The sequence below is a fragment of the Pseudophryne corroboree genome, chromosome 1 (assembly GCF_028390025.1).
Source record: "Pseudophryne corroboree isolate aPseCor3 chromosome 1, aPseCor3.hap2, whole genome shotgun sequence".
NCBI classification, from domain to species: domain Eukaryota; kingdom Metazoa; phylum Chordata; class Amphibia; order Anura; family Myobatrachidae; genus Pseudophryne; species Pseudophryne corroboree.
In genome coordinates, this window is record NC_086444.1 from 116,688,464 (window position 1) to 116,712,325 (window position 23,862).

The 23,862-nt window shown below is 49.0% G+C and overlaps 1 protein-coding gene across 2 annotated transcripts in view; it reads right to left on the reverse strand.

Moving 5' to 3' along the window:
* SLC38A9 (solute carrier family 38 member 9) overlaps positions 1–23,862 on the reverse strand; it is a 423,549-nt gene that overhangs the window by 131,301 nt on the left and 268,386 nt on the right. For both annotated transcript variants that reach the window (XM_063962241.1, XM_063962231.1), the window contains exon 3: positions 10,712–10,844. In XM_063962241.1, coding sequence (XP_063818311.1) covers positions 10,712–10,844 — 133 coding nt within the window. The remainder of the gene's footprint in view (positions 1–10,711; positions 10,845–23,862) is intronic.

The window sequence follows — 23,862 nt, forward strand, 5'->3', positions numbered from 1 at the left end:
TCAACAGATGGCTCAACAATAACCCTTTAGTTAACAGTAACTATATACAAGTATTGCAGACAGTCCGCACTTGGGACGGGCGCCCAGCATCCACTACGGACTACGAGAAATAGATTTACCGGTAAGTAAAATCTTATTTTCTCTAACGTCCTAAGTGGATGCTGGGACTCCGTAAGGACCATGGGGATTATACCAAAGCTCCCAAACGGGCGGGAGAGTGCGGATGACTCTGCAGCACCGAATGAGAGAACTCAAGGTCCTCCTCAGCCAGGGTATCAAATTTGTAGAATTTTGCAAACGTGTTTGCCCCTGACCAAGTAGCAGCTCGGCAAAGTTGTAAAGCCGAGACCCCTCGGGCAGCCGCCCAAGAAGAGCCCACTTTCCTCGTGGAATGGGCTTTTACAGTTTTAGGCTGCGGCAGACCAGCCGCAGAATGCGCAAGCTGAATTGTGCTACAAATCCAGCGAGCAATAGTCTGCTTCGAAGCAGGAGCACCCAGCTTGTTGGGTGCATACAGGATAAATAGCGAGTCAGTCTTCCTGACTCCAGCCGTCCTGGAAACATACATTTTCAAGGCCCTGACTACGTCCAGTAACTTGGAGTCCTCCAAGTCCCTAGTAGCTGCAGGCACAACAATAGGTTGGTTCAAGTGAAAAGCTGATACCACCTTAGGGAGAAACTGGGGACGAGTCCTCAATTCTGCCCTATCCATATGGAAAATCAAATAGGGGCTTTTACATGACAAAGCCGCCAATTCTGACACTCGCCTAGCTGAAGCCAAGGCCAAAAGCATGACCACTTTCCACGTGAGATATTTTAAATCCACGGTTTTAAGTGGCTCAAACCAATGTGACTTTAGGAAACCCAACACCACGTTGAGGTCCCACGGTGCCACTGGAGGCTGAATATGCAACACTCCCTTAACAAATGTCTGAACTTCAGGCAGTGAAGCCAGTTCTTTTTGGAAGAAAATCGACAGAGCCGAAATCTGGACCTTAATGGAACCCAGTTTTAGGCCCATAGTCACCCCTGACTGTAGGAAGTGCAGAAATCGACCCAGCTGAAATTCCTCCGTTGGGGCCTTCCTGGCCTCACACCACGCAACATATTTTCGCCATATGCGGTGATAATGTTGTACGGTTACATCTTTTCTAGCTTTAATGAGCGTAGGAATGACTTCCTCCGGAATACCCTTTTCTTTTAGGATCCGGTGTTCAACCGCCATGCCGTCAAACGCAGCCGCGGTAAGTCTTGGAACAGACAGGGCCCCTGCAGCAGCAGGTCCTGTCTGAGCGGCAGAGGCCATGGGTCCTCTGAGATCAATTCTTGAAGTTCCGGGTACCAAGCTCTTCTTGGCCAATCCGGAACAATGAGTATAGTTCTTACTCCTCTTTTCCTTATTATCCTCAGTACCTTGGGTATGAGAGGAAGAGGGGGTAACACATAAACCGACCGGTACACCCACGGTGTCACTAGAGCGTCCACAGCTATCGCCTGAGGGTCCCTTGACCTGGCGCAATATTTTTCTAGCTTTTTGTTTAGGCGGGACGCCATCATGTCCACCTGTGGCCTTTCCCAACGGTTTACAATCAGTTGGAAGACTTCTGGATGAAGTCCCCACTCTCCCGGGTGGAGGTCGTGCCTGCTGAGGAAGTCTGCTTCCCAGTTGTCCACTCCCGAAATGAACACTGCTGACAGTGCTATCACGTGACTTTCCGCCCATCGGAGAATCCTTGTGGCTTCTGCCATCGCCGTCCTGCTTCTTGTGCCGCCCTGTCGGTTTACATGGGCGACTGCCGTGATGTTGTCTGACTGGATCAGCACCGGCTGGTTTTGAAGCAGGGGTTTTGCCTGACTTAGGGCATTGTAAATGGCCCTCAGTTCCAGAACATTTATGTGTAGGGAAGTCTCCTGACTTGACCAAAGTCCTTGGAAGTTTCTTCCCTGTGTGACTGCCCCCCAGCCTCGAAGGCTGGCATCCGTGGTCACCAGGACCCAGTCCTGTACGCCGAATCTGCGGCCCTCTAGTAGATGAGCACTTTGCAGCCACCACAGCAGAGATACCCTGGTCCTTGGAGACAGGGTTATCAACCGATGCATCTGAAGATGCGATCCGGACCACTTGTCCAACAGGTCCCACTGAAAAGTTCTGGCATGGAACCTGCCGAATGGAATTGCTTCGTAGGAAGGTACCATCTTTCCCAGGACTCGCGTGCAGTGATGCACCGACACCTGTTTTGGTTTCAGGAGGCCTCTGACTAGAGATGACAGCTCCTTGGCTTTCTCCTCTGGGAGAAACACTTTTTTCTGGACTGTGTCCAGAATCATCCCCAGGAACAGTAGACGTGTCGCAGGAACCAGCTGTGACTTTGGAATATTTAGAATCCAACCGTGCTGGTGTAGCACCTCCTGAGATAGTGCTACGCCGACCAACAACTGCTCCCTGGACCTCGCCTTTATCAGGAGATCGTCCAAGTATGGGATAATTAAAACTCCCTTTTTTCGAAGGAGTATCATCATTTCGGCCATTACCTTGGTAAATACCCTCGGTGCCGTGGACAGGCCAAACGGCAACGTCTGGAATTGGTAATGACAATCCTGTACCACAAATCTGAGGTACTCCTGGTGAGGATGGTAAATGGGGACATGCAGGTAAGCATCCTTGATGTCCAGTGATACCATGTAATCCCCCTCTTCCAGGCTTGCAATAACCGCCCTGAGCGATTCCATCTTGAACTTGAATTTTTTTATATATGTGTTCAAGGATTTCAAATTTAAAATGGGTCTCACCGAACCGTCCGGTTTCGGTACCACAAACATTGTGGAATAGTAACCCCGTCCTTGTTGAAGTAGGGGCACCTTGACTATCACCTGCTGGGAATACAGCTTGTGAATTGCCTCTATCACAGCCTCCCTGCCTGAGGGAGTTGTTGGCAAGGCAGATTTGAGGAAACGGCGGGGGGGAAATGTCTCGAATTCCAGCCTGTACCCCTGAGATACCACTTGAAGGATCCAGGGATCTACTTGTGAGCGAGCCCACTGATTGCTGAAGTTTTTGAGACGGGCCCCCACCGTACCTGGCTCCGCCTGTTGAGCCCCAGCGTCATGCGGCGGACTTAGAAGAAGAAGCGGGGGAGGACTTTTGTTCCTGGGAACTGGCTGTATGCTGCAGCTTTTTTCCCCTACCTCTGCCTCTGGGCAGAAAGGACGCGCCTATACCCCGCCTGCTCTTTTGGGGACGAAAGGACTGTACCTGATAATACGGTGCTTTCTTTGGTTGTGAGGGGACATGTGGTAAAAATGCTGACTTCCCAGCCGTTGCTGTGGACACTAGGGGGTATATTTACTAAGCTCCCGATTTTGACCGAGATGCCGTTTTTTCTTCAAAGTGTCATCTCGGTTAATCTCGGTCATTTACTAAACACTAATCACGGCAGTGATGAGGGCATTCGTAATTTTTTGCTAGTTCAGGTAAAAAATTACGAATGAATACACCATCGGTCAAATTACGCCTGTTTAGATATGAATCTCGGTCATTTACTAAGAAGTGCAAAGCAAAAAAACACAAAACACTGCCGTGAAAAATTACAACTCGTAAAAAAGTCCTAAAAAAAACAGACCTGCTTTTTTTCCCCGTGATTTGAGATGCATGCAGGGATCCATGAGATCCGTGCATGTATATCAGTGGGAAGGGGTGGGAAAGTGCTTATTTTTGCCAAAAAAATTGCGTGGGGTCCCCCCTCCTAAGCATAACCAGCCTCGGGCTCTTTGAGCCGATCCTGGTTGCAGAAATATGGGGAAAAAAATGACAGGGGTTCCCCCATATTTAAGCAACCAGCATCGGGCTCTGCGCCTGGTCCTGGTCCCAAAAATACGGGGGACAAAAAGAGTAGGGGTCCCCCGTATTTTTAAAACCAGCACCGGGCTCCACTAGCTGGACAGATAATGCCACAGCCGGGGGTCACTTTTATACAGTGCCCTGCGGCCGTGGCATCAAAAATCCAACTAGTCACCCCTGGCCGGGGTACCCTGGGGGAGTGGGGACCCCTTCAATCAAGGGGTCCCCCCCCCCAGCCACCCAAGGGCCAGGGGTGAAGCCCGAGGCTGTCCCCCCCCATCCAATGGGCTGCGGATGGGGAGGCTGATAGCCATTTGTGATAATGAAAAGATATTGTTTTTAGTAGCAGTACTACAAGTCCCAGCAAGCCTCCCCCGCATGCTGGTACTTGGAGAACCACAAGTACCAGCATGCGGCGGAAAAACGGGCCCGCTGGTACCTGTAGTACTACCACTAAAAAAATACCCAAAAAAACACAAGACACACACACCGTGAAAGTATAATTTTATTACATACATACACACATACATACATACTTACCTTATGTTCTCACGCAGGTCGGTCCTCTTCTCCAGTAGAATCCAAGGGCTACCTGTTGAAGAAATTCTACTCACCAGATCCATGGGTCCAGGCTCCTCGGCAAATCCAGGGTTAATCCACGTACTTGAATAAATACAAAAAAACGGTGTCCCGACCACGAACTGAAAGGGGACCCATGTTTGCACATGGGTCACCTTCCCACGAATGCCAGAAACCCACTTTGACTTCTGTCTAAGTGGGTTTCTTCAGCCAATCAGGGAGTGCCACGTTGTAGCACTCTCCTGATCAGCTGTGTGCTCCTGTCCTCACTGACAGGCAGCACGCGGCAGTGTTACAATGTAGCGCCTATGCGCTACATTGTAACCAATGATGGGAACTTTCAGCTCAGCGGTGACGTCACTTTAGGTCAACCGCAGGGCAGAAAGTTCCCAGCATTGGTTACAATGTAGCGCATAGGCGCTACATTGTAACACTGCCGCGTGCTGCCTGTCAGTGAGGACAGGAGCACACAGCTGATCAGGAGAGTGCTACAACGTGGCACTCCCTGATTGGCTGAAGAAACCCACTTAGACAGAAGTCAAAGTGGCTTTCTGGCATTCGTGGGAAGGTGACCCATGTGCAAACATGGGTCCCCTTTCAGTTCGTGGTCGGGACACCGTTTTTTTTTATTTATTCAAGTACGTGGATTAACCCTGGATTTGCCGAGGAGCCTGGACCCCTGGATCTGGTGAGTAGAATTTCTTCAACAGGTAGCCCTTGGATTCTACTGGAGAAGAGGACCGACCTGCGTGAGAACATAAGGTAAGTATGTATGTATGTGTGTATGTATGTAATAAAATTATACTTTCACGGTGTGTGTGTCTTGTGTTTTTTTGGGTATTTTTTTAGTGGTAGTACTACAGGTACCAGCGGGCCCGTTTTTCCGCCGCATGCTGGTACTTGTGGTTCTCCAAGTACCAGCATGCGGGGGAGGCTTGCTGGGACTTGTAGTACTGCTACTAAAAACAATATCTTTTCATTATCACAAATGGCTATCAGCCTCCCCATCCGCAGCCCATTGGATGGGGGGGGGACAGCCTCGGGCTTCACCCCTGGCCCTTGGGTGGCTAGGGGGGGGGGACCCCTTGATTGAAGGGGTCCCCACTCCCCCAGGGTACCCCGGCCAGGGGTGACTAGTTGGATTTTTGATGCCACGGCCGCAGGGCACTGTATAAAAGTGACCCCCGGCTGTGGCATTATCTGTCCAGCTAGTGGAGCCCGGTGCTGGTTTTAAAAATACGGGGGACCCCTACTCTTTTTGTCCCCCGTATTTTTGGAACCAGGACCAGGCGCAGAGCCCGATGCTGGTTGCTTAAATATGGGGGAACCCCTGTCAATTTTTTCCCCATATTTCTGCAACCAGGATCGGCTCAAAGAGCCCGAGGCTGGTTATGCTTAGGAGGGGGGACCCCACGCATTTTTTTTTGGGATTTTACATTGTTTAATTAAAAAAAAAAAAAAAAAGAACCCCAGCACGGATCACACAGATCCGGCCGAGATTGATTGTAAAAAAAAAACGGCAGTGTTTTGCTAATCACTGCCGTAAAAATAGGTAAAAAAAAACGAATGACATCGACATCGGAAGAAAAGAAAAACCCGAATACGACAGCTTAGTAAATCCATCGTAATCAATTCAAAAAGTTGCAGTTTTACACTGTCGATGTCATTCGTGATTGAACTTTGACCTTTTTACGGAAATTACGAATCTTAGTAAATTTACCCCTAGGTCTGAAAGACCATCCCCGAACAACTCCTCACCCTTATAAGGAAAACCTTCCATGTGCCTTTTAGAATCTGCATCACCTGTCCACTGCCGAGTCCCCTGGCAGAAATGGACAGTGCACTTATTTTAGATGCCAGCCGGCAAATATCCCTCTGTGCATCTCTCATGTATAAGACAGCGTCTTTAATATGCTCTATGTTTAGCAATATAGTGTCCCTGTCTAGGGTGTCAATGTTTTCTGACAGGGAATCTGACCACGCAGCTGCAGCACTGCACATCCATGCTGAAGCAATAGCTGGTCTCAGTATAATACCAGTGTGTGTATATATAGCCTTCAGGAGAGCCTCCTGCTTTCTATCAGCAGGTTCCTTTAGGGCGGCCGTATCCGGAGACGGTAGTGCCACCTTTTTTGATAAGCGTGTAAGCGCTTTATCCACCCTAGGGGGTGTTTCCCAACGTGACCTATCCTCTGGCGGGAAAGGGTACGCCATTAGTAACTTTTTAGAAATTACCAATTTTTTATCTGGGCAAGCCCACGCTACTTCACACACTTCATTTAATTCTTCAGAAGGGGGAAAAACTACTGGTAGTTTTTTCTCTCCAAACATAATACCCTTTTTGTGGTACCTGGGGTCACATCAGAAATGTGTAAAACATTTTTCATTGCCTCAATCATGTAACGAGTGGCCCTATTGGACATTACATTAGTCTCTTCGTCGTCGACACTGGTATCAGTATCCGTGTCGACATCTGTGTCTGCCATCTGAGGTAGCGGGCGTTTTAGAGCCCCTGATGGCCTTTGAGACGTCTGGGCAGGCACGAGCTGAGAAGCCGGCTGTGCCGCATTTGGCATGTCATCAAATTTTTTATGTAAGGAGTCGACACTTTCACGTAATTCCTTCCACAAGTCCATCCACTCAGGTGTCTGCCCCGCAGGGGGTGACAACACATTTATAGGCATCTGCTCCGCCTCCACATAAGCCTCATCAAACATGTCGACACAGCCGTACCGACACACCGCACACACACAGGGAATGCTCTGACAGGAGACAGGACCCCACAAAGCCCTTTGGGGAGACAGAGAGAGAGTATGCCAGCACACACCAGAGCGCTATATAATACAGGGATTAACTAAATTATATCCCTTTATAGCTGCTATATATGTATATTGCGCCTAAATTTAGTGCCCCCCCTCTCTTTTTTACCCTTCTGTAGTGTAGACTGCAGGGGAGAGCCAGGGAGCTTCCTTCCAGCGGAGCTGTGAGGGAGAAATGGCGCCAGTGTGCTGAGGGAGATAGCTCCGCCCCTTTTTCGCGGACTTCTCCCGCTTTTTTCAGGAATTCTGGCAGGGGTAATTTATCACATATATAGCCTCTGGGGCTATATATTGTGATGATTTTGCCATGCAAGGTGTTTATATTGCTGCTCAGGGCGCCCCCCCCCCCAGCGCCCTGCACCCATCAGTGACCGCAGTGTGAGGTGTGCATGAGGAGCAATGGCGCACAGCTGCAGTGCTGTGCGCTACCTTGTTGAAGACAGGAGTCTTCTGCCGCCGATTTTCCGGATCACTTCTTGCTTCTGGCTCTGTAAGGGGGCCGGCGGCGCGGCTCCGGGACCGAACATCAAGGCCGGTTCCATGCGGTCGATCCCTCTGGAGCTAATGGTGTCCAGTAGCCTAAGAAGCCCAAGCTACCACCAGTTAGGTAGGTTCGCTTCTTCTCCCCTTAGTCCCTCGCTGTAGTGAGTCTGTTGCCAGCAGATCTCACTGTAAAATAAAAACCTAAAATATACTTTCTCTCTAGGAGCTCAGGAGAGCCCCTAGTGTGCATCCAGCTCAGCCGGGCACAAGATTCTAACTGAGGTCTGGAGGAGGGTCATAGTGGGAGGAGCCAGTGCACACCAGGTAGTCCTAAAGCTTTCAAAGTTGTGCCCAGTCTCCTGCGGAGCCGCTATTCCCCATGGTCCTTACGGAGTCCCAGCATCCACTTAGGACGTCAGAGAAATAACACCTACAAACTGAATGGGGTAAAATTAGGGGATTCTGTACTGGAAAAGGACTTAGGTGTCCTCATAGATAGCAAACTGAGCAGTAGTACCCAAAGTAGGACTGCAGCAAAGAAGGCTAATAAGATACTAGCATGCATAAAACGGGGAATTGATGCAAGGGACGAGAGTATTATACTCCCATTATATAAATCACTAGTGAGGCCACATCTTGAATACTGTGTACAATTCTGGGCACCGTACTACAAGAAGGATATCCTTGAGCTAGACAAGGTTCAGAAGAGGGCAACCAAACTAATTAAGGGCATGGAGAGGATGGAATACAATGAAAGGCTTGAAAGACTAGGAATGTTTACATTGGAAAAGAGGAGACTAAGAGGGGATATGATCAACATCTACAAATTTATAAGGGAACAATACATAGAGCTAGCGCGGGACCTGTTTTTGGCCAGATCAACACAAAGGACTCGTGGACACCCGCTCAGATTAGAAGAGAGGAGATTCCGCACAATACGTCGTAAAGGCTTTTTCACGGTAAGTACAATACGTGTTTGGAATTCCCTGCCTGAGAGAGTTGTAATGACGGACTCAGTCAACACCTTTAAGAATGGGTTAGATAAATTCCTCATGGATAAGGATATCCAGGGTTATGGGCCCTCATTCCGAGTTGTTCGCTCGGTAAAAATCTTCGCATCGCAGCGATTTTCCGCTTAGTGCGCATGCGCAATGTCCGCACTGCGACTGCGCCAAGTAAATTTGCTATGAAGTTTGGATTTTTACTCACGGCTTTTTCTTCGCTCAGGCGATCGTAGTGTGATTGACAGGAAATGGGTGTTACTGGGCGGAAACAGGCCGTTTTATGGGCGTGTGGGAAAAAACGCTACCGTTTCCGGAAAAAACGCAGGAGTGGCCGGAGAAACGGAGGAGTGTCTGGGCGAACGCTGGGAGTGTTTGTGACGTCAAACCAGGAACGACAAGCACTGAACTGATCGCAGATGCCGAGTAAGTCTGAAGCTACTCAGAAACTGCTACGAGGTGTGTAATCGCAATATTGCGAATACATCGTTCGCAATTTTAAGATGCTAAGATTCACTCCCAGTAGGCGGCAGCTTAGCGTGAGCAACTCTGCTAAAATCGCCTTGCGAGCGAACAACTCGAAATGACCTCCATGGTGCATAGTCACGCACTATAGTTACTATAAAAAGGGATAAAATGCAACGGCTGAAATCAGCATCAGTAACAATTTTAGACAAATCATCGTGCATAGGAGACCACAAATAGGTTGAACTTGATGGACAATTGTCTTTTTTCAACCTCAGATACTATGTTACTATGCAGGGGGGTAGCAGGGCCTGACATGCGGGGCAGATTAGTCCTGTGCTGGGTGTCCCCACGCATGTCTGAGTAACTGATCGTAGATGTGCTAAATTTAGCACATCTACAATCAGATCCGAATCACCCCCTAAGTGTGGTGTTTATGTGATAACACAGTTAAAATTCGGAAACTGAAAATTCATTATTTTTGCTGGAATTTACCAATATTCTTTTTCTGAGACACGGGCTCCATCAAAGTGAAGAGCTGGAAGCAGAGTGATAACTTACACTATCACTTTGCTTCCGGGTCCAGCCAGCATAAAAAGTGCATCCGCAGCAGTTGGGCTGCACATGCATCAGTGGGCGCTGGCGGTGAGGGCTTCGGAAGATCCCACTCCGGGAATTATTGTGGAACAGCAGCTCACAGGCTCCTATGGACTGATGCCATCTGAAGTTGGTGTTAGCCACTGGGGCCAAGTTGCTTGGAAAATCTCACAATACAGAAACCTATGGAGGCTGCTTGTGCAAGCGAAAACTGGGGATTGCAATAGATATCGCCCACATCTTCTGCAGTTTTCCCCCTACAAAAAAGGCAATGCCAACCTCAGTAATTGGACACGTGGACAGTTGGCATTGGCTCTTTATAGGTTGCCACTACAGACTCCAGCCTTATATAACCATAGCCACAAAGTTTGTGGCACTTAGTGTTTTTTATATTGCGGTCCCCTCCTAGATACATTCTGGAGAAGACAACTAGTGTTTAGGGAAGCCAATCCCGGGTATCGGGATTGAAAAATGGCCAATCCCCGGGATTCCTGGGATTGGCTTTTAGCTATGTGGCCGCTCCCTCGCCCCACACACATAACTCACCATATACCGGGGGCGGGTGGGTGGGGAACAACCTCTGATCTCTCCTGGCGGCTCCCTGCAGCAGCTGACGGTGCAGCGTGACCTCTCACGCGGCGCTGGGGAGCCGGAAGGAGGAAGCCGGGCAGCGTCTGAGCGTCCTGTGGACGCTCAACGCTGATCCCTCAATCCCCGGGATTGGACCTTGCAATCCCGGCCATTTTTGGCCCTAAATCCCGGGATTGGCCACCATACTAGTGTTCTTCAGGGGATTTGCAGCAAATTTTTTATGATAAATAGTCCCTTAAGCATTGAACAGCTGCAATGTAGCTTTGAGGAGCCATAATGATTACAGAATACAGTACAGCAATGGCAAGTAAATGAGATTACATAAAACTGCAACTTACCAGGGCCTGCTCAGATGGAGGGCCGAGCTTGCTGTAGTAATGAATGCGCTTGTTCATAGCCGAAGCCTGGATTGTAACCCTCACAGGGTCATCATTAATGCTGGTAATGTAGGCAGGCTCTATATGGAATGGCCTGTAATAGAATATACCAATTATTGTTTAATCACTTTTAAAAAAACGTGACCAGTCTTTCAACTAATGCTTTTTGACTGAGACTACACCTGACGCGCAAACTCAAGCCTGATAGTCTCTTTTTTTTCTTCTATGAATTACTACTCCTGCCTGGCTCATCTGCGTTAGGGCAGACTGGATGGGCCAAGTTGTTCTTATCTGCCGTCAAATTCGATGTTTCTATGTAAATGTACAGTTTGAAGCGGCAAATGTTTTCTTAAGGTGGCCACTTCCTGCTAGCTTCATGCAGCAGTTTTCCTGGGATCATGTGCTTCTTTCAGTCCCGGACAGGGCGTGTTTGTGTGTTGAAGCCATAGGACCAATTACAAGCCACAATAAAGAAATTGTGTATTTTGATTGGACCTCCCACCAACAACCGCCTCTGTCCCCAAAGAGTCGGTTCGGCATTACAGAACCAGCAGAGACTGGTATAATTGGTGCAAGACAAGGTATGCAGTCATAATGCCTCAATTAAAAATGAAGACATTCACAATGTCGACAGCAGGTCGACATTGATGATGTCGACATGGTTAAAATGTTAACATTATTCATGTTGACATCAAAAATTTTGACACTGCCATAATATCAACATTTCCATTAGGGTGACAGTTAGGGTAAGGGATAGAATTACAGCAAAAAGAGTAAATCGGCATTTCAACAATGTCGACATAACATCGGTGTTGATATGCTGAATGTCAACATAGTGAATATTGACATTATCAAAATGTCGTCATGTTCAAGATCAACATTATGGCCATGAGTGGTTGCACTATTAAGAATAGAGAAGAGATCCTGTGGTGAGCGCAAAAAGGCTGCAAGGGGCTTTCTCGCCCCCCCACTGCCGGCATACTGGTGGCTGGGATCCTGCTCTCGGGATCCCTGCCACCGGTAATAGGTATGTATTCTGTAAAAACTTTTGTGCTGCAATGTCATCAATGGGAAAAAGTAGTCACTATGCATCTAATATTGACTGATTATTATAATGATATGATAATGAGGAATAGGATAATGATGTGCTGGGCACTGGGATCAGAGAAACCGTTTTTAAAATAATTTAAATGATCACAAATGTTTAATGCATCTTAACAGGTTATATCTACCGTTTGTCACCATTGTGCTGGGATCAGGGGTGAATTTACTGCTAGGCAACCAAGGCAGCCGCTTAGGGGCCGGTGGGTCCCAGGGGCCCCGCTAAAAATCTCCGTGAGCTGGACTGACTTAAATGTCCTGGCAAGCTGTCAGTGAATAGACAGCTGCCGGGTGCTGGTTCCAGCGCTAGCCCGTCGCTGAACAGTGTCCTGCTCCGCCCCCCTCTCCACACACACGAAAGGTCCCCGACGTTGACTGATGCTGTTCCAGCGCCGCAGCTGCTCTCCGGGAACTGCTCGGCACAGCTCTGTGCTCTGCAGCTGCTCTTGGGAGTGTAACCTTCTGAGGGGGCTGAGCTGACTGGTGTCGCTGTGAGGACAACAGGCAAAAGCAGCAGATGAAGGAGCGGACAGCCTGGGCTTAGTGACTGTATGTAAGTAAGCCCCGCCCCCTCACTGAAATAGTGCCGAGATTTGCGGGTGAATTGGGAAGGGGGCGGTGCCTAATTGCCGACCCTGTCATAGACCTGATCTTGTGGTGTGGCCAGATACAGGTACACTAGTGCCTAACTCCTGTCTCTCCCCCTCCCCCTCTCTCCCCAACACACACTCCCCCATCTGGCTCTCCCTGACACTCTCTCCCCCATCTGGCTCTCCCTGACACTCTCTCCCCCATCTGGCTCTCCCTGACACTCTCTCCCCCCTCTCGCTCTCCCTGACACTCTCTCCCCGCTCTCCCTGACATTTTCACGCTCTCCATTACACTCTCTCCCCCCTCTCGCTCTCCCTGACACTCTCTCCACCCTCTCTTACTCCCCTCTCATACACTCACAAAGGGGGGGTACTGAGCATCCCACTCTCCATGACCCTCGCTCTCTCCCTACCAATACCCACCTCTCCCCTTGCACCTCTCCCTCCCATGCCTCCCCCTCTCTCTTTCTCCCCCCATGCCTCTCTCATATACATGTAGAGATGTTATTATTAACAATGTCATCAGGACATTTTTTATATATATATATATATATATATATATATAAAATCTGGAGGCCCCCCTCCTAAAAATCCTGCATATGCCCCTGCCTCTCCCCCTCCCTGACATTCTCTCTCTCCCACCCTGACAACATCTTTCTCTCTCTCTCTGTTGGTCTCCTCTGGCTTTATCCCTCTCTCCCTTGCTCCCCACTTTCTCCATTACAACCTCTCTCCTGCTCACTCCCCCTGCCTCCCTCTCTCTTGTTACCCTCTATTTCTCCCGCCCTGACACCCTCTCTCTCTCCCACTCTCCCTCCTTCCATTTCTCTCTCTCCCTCCATGACACTCACTCCCCCTCCCTCCTTCTCTCTCTCTTGCTCTCTCTGTCTTTAGCAACCCCCTCTCTCTATTGCTCCCCTCTCTCTCCCTGACACCCTCTCTCTCTTGCTTAACTTTCTCTCCCTCTGTCTCTCCCCGACATGTTCTCTCTCTCATGCTCACTCCCCCTCCCTCTCTCCCTGACAAGCTCTCTCTTGCTCCCCTCTCTGTCTGTCTCTCCTTGACATGACACCCTGTCTCTCTCCTGCTCGCTACACTTCCATCTCTATGACACCATCTCTCTTCCTCTCTTGCTTCCCTCTGTTTCTCTCCTGCTCGCTACCTCTCCCTGACACCCTGTCTCTCTCCCTCTCTTTCTCTCCAACTCTCTCTCCCTGAGACCCTTTCTCTCCCACTGATACCCTCTCTCACTCCTTTATTTCACTCACTGATACCCTCTCCCTCGCTCCCCCCCTTTCTCTTTCTCTCTCTGACACACACACTGTCTCTCTCTCTCTAACTCTCTTGCTCACATCTCCCTCCCTGACATTCTCTCTCCCTCTCTCTCTTCCTCCCTGACACCATCTCTTCTGCTCACTACACCTCCATCTCTCTCTCCCTGACCCCTTCTCTCCCACTTTGTCTCTCCCTCTCCGACACCCTTGCTCTCTCTGTCTCTCTCTTTCCCAGACACTTTCTCTATCTCCTTCTTCTTTCTTTGACTCTCTCTCTGCTTCTCTCCCTGACATGCTCTATCTCTTGCTCCCCTCTCTCTGCCTGTCTCTCGCCTGCTCGCTCCTCCTCCCCTCTGACACCGTCTCTCCCTCTCTTGCTCCCCTCTCGATCTTTCTGGCAGCCTCTCTCTCACTGATACTCTCTCTATCCTAGTCCCATCTCCCCCCTCTCTATCTATCCCTGACACTTTCTTCGTCTCTATTTCCCCTCACTCTCTCTAGTGCTCCCCTAAGGGTCCTAGTAGTGACAGCAGCAGGAGGCAGGGTCAATTTTATTAGTGGAGGGCCCCACTAGCCTTAGTCCAGCCATGAGAGTGCTGGAGGACAAGATGGGGCCAGAGTATGACGGGAGGAGCAGGGTGATGGAGAAGAGGATGTGGTTGGGGTGTGAGGGAAGGAGCAGGGTGCCGCTTTTATACCATTAGACCCATTTTGATATGCCATCAGGTCTCGCCCCCTCCACAGGCTCCTCCTCTCCCCTCATTTAGGGCTGCTTCAGAACTTTCCCGTGCTTGTCTTCCATCCCAATCCACCCCTGCCTGTATTCTCCTTCTTACTCAGTGTGTTGTGCATTTGATGTCATGATGCACGCAATGATGTCACATATGAGAAAGGAGTCAGCTGGGGCGTGCCCAGAGAGAGTGCACTGCTGAAGACTTCAGGAGTCAAGCAAGTGCTTGTGTGGTTGCCTGCGCCTGCCTACACACTACAGTGTTATTATAAGAACAATTATACCCTACCATCTGCCAGGGGGGTTGGGGGTGGCATACACTGATTCTGGGGCACTTTACAATTGCACTATATTATTACATAGCAATGGCTGTAGAAATCGACACACAAACACACATATACAAAACCCTCACTGCGAGCGAGATTGGAAAGGCACCTTGACACATACGCAGTCTGCCAATAATCGTTCATTTGCATAAACACCAGCCACAGCGTACATTCATGAATTAAAACCCTATAGTACTACGGATTGTTTGAGGAAGTGGGCACTGAAATCGTTGTCTTGCTTAGGGCCCCATGAGGTCTAAATCCGCCTCTGGCTGGGATAGCGGATGTTCAGGGCTGCAGCACAAAGAGGATGTAGTCCCGGCACTGTGTGCCGCTGTAGAATAATATAGGTCAGTGTATGACTGTGCACTTTTAGATATGGCCCATTGTTCTTACATCCAAATAGACCATTAAGTTTGCTTCCTGATGACCTTAACACCCACAATAATTCAAGGAAAATAGCAATTACAGATTTTTAAGTAATCTCCCACTTGGGGACACACAAGGAGTAGGCTGACCTCCTCCCAGTCTGTACCACCTAGCGGATTAAGGTCATGCAGTCACAATCTGATTTTATAAATTAAATTTACACAAATTATGAATAATACCTTGCAGACTGGGAATGTAAACTAGGGCTGGCCATCAACTAGTGATGGTTTAAAGTCATCGATGGCTGCCAGACAATGTAAATAGTTTTACCATTGATGGTGAAGATACAGATGGTTTCACCCCAATGATGGTAGCGATGGGCCTGATGTGTTTTTTTCACTCTTGCAGACTGCTGCAGCACAGAGCAGGGATGACCATTGACAATCGATGATTCAAAATCAAGGATGGTCTATGACTGATGTTGAATAAATTTACCATTGATTCTGTGTGTGTATATATATAATAAGATTTTACTTACCGGTAAATCTATTTCTCGTAGTCCGTAGTGGATGCTGGGGACTCCGTAAGGACCATGGGGAATAGACGGGCTCCGCAGGAGACATGGGCACTTTAAGAAAGAATTTATATTCTGGTGTGCTCTGGCTCCTCCCTCTATGTCCCTCCTCCAGACCTCAGTTAGAGAAACTGTGCCCGGAAGAGCTGACAGTACAAGGAAAGGATTTTGATAATCCATGGCAAGATACATACCAGCCACACCAATCACACCGTATAACTTGTGATAACTTTACCCAGTTAACAGTATGAACAAAAACAGAGCATCAGATCAACCCTGATGCAACTATAACATAACCCTTATTTAAGCAATAACTATATACAAGCATTGCAGAAGAAGTCCGCACTTGGGACGGGCGCCCAGCATCCACTACGGACTACGAGAAATAGATTTACCGGTAAGTAAAATCTTATTTTCTCTAACGTCCTAGTGGATGCTGGGGACTCCGTAAGGACCATGGGGATTATACCAAAGCTCCCAAACGGGCGGGAGAGTGCGGATGACTCTGCAGCACCGATTGAGCAAACACAAGGTCCTCCTCAGCCAGGGTATCAAACTTGTAGAACTTTGCAAAAGTGTTCGAACCTGACCAAGTAGCCGCTCGGCTAAGCTGTAATGCCGAGACCCCTCGGGCAGCCGCCCAAGAAGAGCCCACCTTCCGCGTGGAATGGGCCTTAACCGATTTAGGCAGCGGCAATCCAGCCGCAGAATGAGCCTGCTGAATCGTGTTACAGATCCAGCGAGCAATAGTCTGCTTTGAAGCAGGCGCCCCAAGCTTGTTGGAAGCATACAGGATAAACAAAGATTCTGTTTTCCTGACCCTAGCTGTTCTGGCTACATAAACCTTCAAAGCCCTGACCACATTAAGTAACTCGGAATCCTCCAAGTGATTAGTAGCCACAGGCACCACAATAGGTTGGTTTATATGAAAGGATGAAACCACTTTCGGCAGAAATTGTGGGCGGGTCCGCAATTCTGCTCTATCTGCATGGAAAACCAGATAGGGGCTTTTATGTGACAAAGCCGCCAGTTCTGACACACGCCTAGCCGAAGCCAAGGCTAGTAGCATGACCACCTTCCACGTGAGATATTTCAATTCCACCGTTTTGAGTGGTTCAAACCAGTGTGATTTCAGGAAACTCAACACCACGTTAAGATCCCAAGGTGCCACTGGAGGCACAAAAGGGGGCTGAATATGCAGCACTCCCTTTACAAACGTCTGAACTTCAGGTAGAGAAGCCAGTTCTTTTTTAAAGAAAATGGATAGGGCCGAAATCTGAACCTTAATGGAACCCAATTTTAGGCCCAAAGTCACTCCCGACAGTAGGAAGTGAAGGAACCGGCCCAGCTGGAATTCCTCCGTAGGGGCATTCCTGGCCTCACACCAAGCAACATATTTTCGCCATATACGGTGATAATGTTGAGCCGTCACGTCCTTCCTAGCCTTTATCAGCGTAGGAATAACCTTATCCGGAATGCCTTTTTCTGCTAGGATCCGACGTTCAACCGCCATGCCGTCAAACGCAGCAGCGGTAAGTCTTGGAACAGACAGGGCCCCTGTTGCAACAAGTCCTGTCTTAGAGGCAGAGGCCACTGGTCCTCTGTGAGCATTTCTTGCAGATCTGGATACCAAGTCCTTCTTGGCCAATCCGGAACAATGAGTATTGTTCTCACTCCTCTTTTTCTTATGATTCTCAGCACCTTGGGTATGAGAGGAAGAAGAGGAAATACATAGACCGACTGGAACACCCACGGTGTCACCAGTGCGTCCACAGCTATCGCCTGAGGGTCTCTTGACCTGGCGCAATACCTCTGTAGCTTTTTGTTGAGGCGGGATACCATCATGTCCACCTGTGGCAGTTCCCACCGACATGCAATTTGCGTGAAGACTTCTTGATGAAGTCCCCACTCTCCCGGGTGGAGGTCGTGCCTGCTGAGGAAGTCTGCTTCCCTGTTGTCCACTCCCGGAATGAATACTGCTGACAGTGCGCTTACGTGATTCTCCGCCCAGCGAAGAATTCTGGTGGCTTCCACCATCGCCACCCTGCTCCTTGTGCCGCCTTGTCGGTTTACATGAGCCACAGCGGTGATGTTGTCTGACTGAATCAGAACCGGTTGGTCACGAAGCAGGGTCTCCGCTTGACGTAGGGCGCTGTATATGGCCCTTAGTTCCAGGATGTTGATGTGAAGGCAAGTCTCCTGACTTGACCACAGACCTTGGAAATTTCTTCCCTGTGTGACTGCCCCCCACCCTCGGAGGCTTGCATCCGTGGTTACCAGGACCCAGTCCTGAATGCCGAATCTGCGGCCCTCGAGAAGGTGAGCACTCTGCAGCCACCACAGGAGAGACACCCTGGCCCTGGGGGATAGGGTGTTTAACCGATGCATCTGAAGATGTGATCCAGACCATTTGTCCAGTAAGTCCCATTGAAAGGTCCTCGCATGGAACCTGCCGAAGGGAATGGCCTCGTATGATGCCACCATCTTTCCCAGGACTCGAGTGCAGTGATGCACCGACATCTGTTTTGGTTTTAATAGGTTTCTGACCAGTGTCATGAGTTCCTGAGCCTTCTCCATCGGGAGATAAACCCTTTTCTGGTCTGTGTCCAGAATCATGCCCAGGAAAGGCAGACGAGTCGTAGGAATCAACTGCGACTTTGGAATATTTAGAATCCAGCCGTGTTGTCGTAACACTTCCAGAGAGCGTGCTACGCTGATCAGCAACTGCTCTCTTAACCTCGCTTTTATGAGGAGATCGTCCAAGTATGGGATAATTGTGACCTCTTGCTTCCGCAGGAGAACCATCATTTCCGCCATTACCTTGGTAAATATTCTCGGTGCTGTGGAGAGACCAAACGGCAACGTCTGAAATTGGTAATGACAATCCTGTACCACACATCTGAGGTACGCCTGATGAGGTGGATAAATGGGGACATGAAGGTATGCATCCTTTATGTCCAGAGACACCATAAAATCCCCCCCTTCCAGGCTTGCGATGACCGCTCTGAGCGATTCCATCTTGAACTTGAACCGTTTCAGGTATATGTTCAGGGATTTTAAATTCAATATGGGTCTGACCGAACCGTCCGGTTTCGGTACTACAAACATGGTCGAATAATAACCCCTTCCTTGTTGAAGGAGGGGAACCTTGACCACCACCTGTTGAAGATACAACTTGTGAATTGTAGTTAACACTATTTCCCTCTCGAGGGGGGAAGCTGGCAGGGCCGATTTGAGGTATCGGTGAGGGGGCATCTCTTCGAATTCCAGCTTGTATCCCTGAGACACAATATCTATTGCCCAGGGATCCAACTGGGAGTGAACCCACTTGTGGCTGAAATTTCGGAGACGCGCCCCCACCGGGCCTAGCTCCGCCTGTGGAGCCCCAGCGTCATGCGGTGGATTTAGTGGAAGCCGGGGAGGACTTCAGTTCCTGGGAACTAGCTGCATTGTGCAGCTTCCTTCCTCTGCCTCTGCCCCTGCCAAGAAAGGACGCACCTCGGACTTTCTTGCCTTTCTGTGATCGAAAGGACTGCATTTGTTAATACGGTGCTTTCTTAGGTTGTGAGGAAACATATGGCAAAAAATTTTACTTTCCAGCAGTAGCTGTGGAGACCAGGTCCGAGAGACCCTCCCCAAACAATTCCTCACCCTTGTAAGGTAAAACCTCCATGTGCCTTTTTGAGTCGGCATCACCTGTCCATTGCCGAGTCCACAGGACCCTTCTGGCAGAAATCGACATAGCATTTATTCTAGAACCCAGTAGACTAATGTCTCTTTGAGCATCTCTCATATATAGGACAGCGTCTTTTATATGCCCCAGGGTCATTAATATAGTATCCTTGTCTAAGGTATCAAGTTCCTCAGACAGGGTGTCTGTCCATGCTGCTACAGCACTACACACCCAGGCCGACGCGATCGCTGGCCTCAGTAAGGTACCTGAATGTGTATAAATGGATTTCAGGGTACCCTCTTGCTTTCTATCTGCAGCATCTTTGAGGGTGGCCGTATCCTGTGACAGCAGGGCTACCCTCTTGGATAAGCGTGTTAAAGCTTTGTCCACCCTATGGGAGGATTCCCAGCGTAACCTGTCCGTTGGCGGGAAAGGATACGCCATAAGCATCCGTTTGGAAATCTGCAGTTTTTTATCTGGAGATTCGCAAGCCTTTTCACATAACTCATTTAGCTCATGTGAAGGGGGAAAGGTCACCACCTGCCTTTTTTCCCCCTACATATGAACCCTCTTGTCAGGGACTGGGGTTTCCTCTGTGAAGTGCAAAACATCCTTAATTGCTATAATCATATAACGGATGGATTTAGCCAATTTAGGCTGTAACTTTGCATCATCGTAATCGACACTGGAGTCAGAATCCATGTCGGTATCTGTGTCAACAATTTGGGATAGTGGGCGCTTCTGAGACCCTGACGGCCTCTGCGACACAGGATCAGGCACGGGCTGAGACCCTGACTGTCCTAAGGCTTCAGCTTTATCCAACCTTTTATGCAAGGAATTAACATTATCATTTAAAACCTTCCACATATCCATCCAATCAGGTGTCGGCACCGTCGGCGGAGACACCACATTCATTTGCTCCCGCTCTGTTTCCACATAACCTTCCTCGTCAAACATGTCGACACAAGCGTACCGACACACCACACACAGGGAATGCTCTTTTTGAAGACAATTCCCCCACAAGGCCCTTTGGAGAGACAGAGAGAGAGTATGCCAGCACACACCCCAGCGCTATATAACCCAGGAATAACACAGTAACTTAATGTTAACCCAGTAGCTGCTGTTTATAGTGATTTTTGGGCCTAATTATGTGCCCCCCCCCCCTCTTTTTACCCTCTTGTACCGTGTCTCTGCAGGGGAGAGCCTGGGGAGCTTCCTCTCAGCGGAGCTGTGGAGAAAAAATGGCGCTGGTGAGTGCTGAGGAAGAAGCCCCGCCCCCTCAGCGGCGGGCTTCTGTCCTGCTTTAATGTACAATTTTTGGCGGGGGCTCATACATATATACAGTGCCCAACTGTATATATGCTAAACTTTGCCAAAGAGGTCCCAATTGCTGCCCAGGGCGCCCCCCCCTGCGCCCTGCACCCTTACAGTGACCGGAGTATGTGAGGTGTGTGTGGGAGCAATGGCGCACAGCTGCAGTGCTGTGCGCTACCTCAGTGAAGACTGGAGTCTTCTGCCGCCGATTTCGAAGTCTTCTTGCTTCTTATGCTCACCCGGCTTCTGTCTTCCGGCTCTGCGAGGGGGACGGCGGCGCGGCTCTGGGATCGGACGACGAGGGTGAGATCCTGTGTACGATCCCTCTGGAGCTAATGGTGTCCAGTAGCCTAAGAAGCAGAACCTATCTTCAGAGAGTAGGGCTGCTTCTCTCCCCTCTGTCCCAGGATGCAGGGAGTCTGTTGCCAGCAGAGCTCCATGAAAATAAAAAAACTAACAAAATACTTTCTTACAGCAAGCTCAGGAGAGCTCACTGAACAGCACCCAGCTCGTCCGGGCACACATTCAAACTGAGGTCTGGAGGAGGGACATAGAGGGAGGAGCCAGAGCACACCAGAATATAAATTCTTTCTTAAAGTGCCCATGTCTCCTGCGGAGCCCGTCTATTCCCCATAGTCCTTACGGAGTCCCCAGCATCCACTAGGACGTTAGAAAAATAAATAAATATATATATATATATACACACACACACACACACACACACACACACACACACACACTGTTCAAAAAAATAAAGGAAACACTAAAATAACACATCCTAGATCCGAATGAATGAAATATTCTTATTAAATACTTTGTTCTTTACATAGTTAAATGTGCTGACAACAAAATCACACAAAAATTATCAATGGAAATCAAATTTATTAACCCATGGAGGTCTGGATGTGGAGTCACACTCAAAATTAAAGTGGAAAAACTACAGGCTGATCCAACTTTGATGTTATGTCCTTAAAACAAGTCAAAATGAGGCTCAGTAGTGTGTGTGGCCTCCACGTGCCTGTATGACCTCCCTACAACGCCTGGGCATGCTCCTGATGAGGTAGCGGATGATCTCCTGAGGGATCTCCTCCCAGACCTTGACTAAAGCATCTGCCAACTCCTGGACAGTCTGTGGTGCAACGTGGCGTTGGTGGATGGAGCGAGACATGATGTCCCAGATGTGCTCAATTGGATTCAGGTTTGGGGAATGGGCGGGCCAGTCCATAGCATCAATACCTTCGTCTTGCAGGAATTGCTGACACACTCCAGCCACATGAGGTCTAGCATTGTCTTGCATTATGAGGGACCCAGGGCCAACCGCACCAGCATATGGTCTCACAAGGGGTCTGAAGATATCATCTCGGTACCTAATGGTAGTCAGGCTACCTCTGGCGAGCACATGGAGGGCTGTGCGGCCCCCCCAAAGAAATGCCATCCCACACCATTACTGACCCACTGCCAAACCGGACATGCTGGAGGATGTTGCAGGCAGCAGAACGTACTCCTTGGCGTCTCCAGACTCTGTCACGTCTGTCACATGTGCTCAGTGAGAACCTGCTTTAATCTGTGAAGAGCACAGGGCGCCAGTGGCGAATTTGCCAATCTTGGTGTTCTCTGGCAAATGCCAACCGTCCTGCACGATGTTGGGCTGTAAGCACAACCCCCACCTGTGGACGTCGGGCCCTAATACCACCCTCATGGAGTCTGTTTCTGATTGTTTGAGTAGACACATGCACATTTGTGGCTTGCTGGAGGTCAGTTTGCAGGGCTCTGGCAGTGCTCCTCCTGTTCCTCCTTGCACAAAGGCGGAGGTAGCGGTCCTGCTGCTGGGTTGTTGCCCTCCTACGGTCTCCTCCACGTCTCCTGATGTACTGGCATGTCTCCTGGTAGCGCCTCCATGCTCTGGACACTACGCTGACAGACACAGCAAACCTTCTTGCCACAGCTCGCATTGATGTGCCATCCTGGATGAGCTGCACTACCTGAGCCACTTGTGTGGGTTGTAGACTCCGTCTCATGCTACCACTAGAGTGAAAGCACCGCCAGCTTTCAAAAGTGACCAAAACATCAGCCAGAAAGCATAGGAGCTGAGAAGTGGTCTGTGGTCACCACCTGCAGAACAACTCCTTTATTGGGGGTGTCTTGCTAATTGCCTATAATTCCCACCTGTTGTCTATTCCATTTGCACAACAGCATGTGAAATTGATTGTCAATCAGTGTTGCGTCCTAAGTGGACAGTTTGATTTCACAGAAGTGTGATTGACTTGCATTGTGTTGTTTAAGTGTTCCCTTTATTTTTTTGAGCAGTGTATACATATATAATACCGTTATTGTCATTGATGTTCACAAGTAACAATCAACAAAATTTTGGACATGAGCAGAGAACATGGTAAAGAAAAACAAAAATAAGGACATCAAAGATACAAAAACATATACTTCATCATCAGATAAATAATACTTCAGCAATTTCAATAGCATTGTTACTATTTAGGGCACTTATCGCCTGTGGAAAAAACTTCCTCTAAAGCGACTAGCCCTACACAAGATGGAGCTCCTTTTTGATGGTATCATAGAGAACATCCTGCAACTCGGGTGCAAAGGATCACTCAAAATACTTTTTACCTTAGTAAAAAGCTGCTGAGAAATACAAGCAGGTATTTATCCATCACACAATACCATTAAGGAGGCGTTTTATTGGTTCCAAATTTATTCTGCAGCAGGGCCACGACCCCAAACATACAGCTAATGTCATTTAGAACTATCTTCAGCATAAAGAAGAACAAGGAGTCCTGGAAGTGATGATATGGCCCCTACAGAGGCCTGATCTCAACATCATCGATTCTGTCTGGGATAACATGAAGAGACAGAATGATTTGAGGAAGCCTACATCCACAGAAGATCTGTGGTTAGTTCTCCAAGATGTTGCTAGGCTATCAGCCAGCATCCCTGCCAGCCTCCGGCTCTTAGGGGTATATTCAATAACTGTCGGAAAGACGGCAGTTTCCGACAGTTTTAGGTCGGAAAGGGGTTCCAACCTATGCATTAGGGCCCCGTTTATTCCGACAAGTCGGGAATCCCGACTTGTCGGAATGCACGCTGATCGGCGGCTTCAGACTCTGATCAGCGTGCGTTGTTGGATGCGGGGCCAAACCCGACAGGTT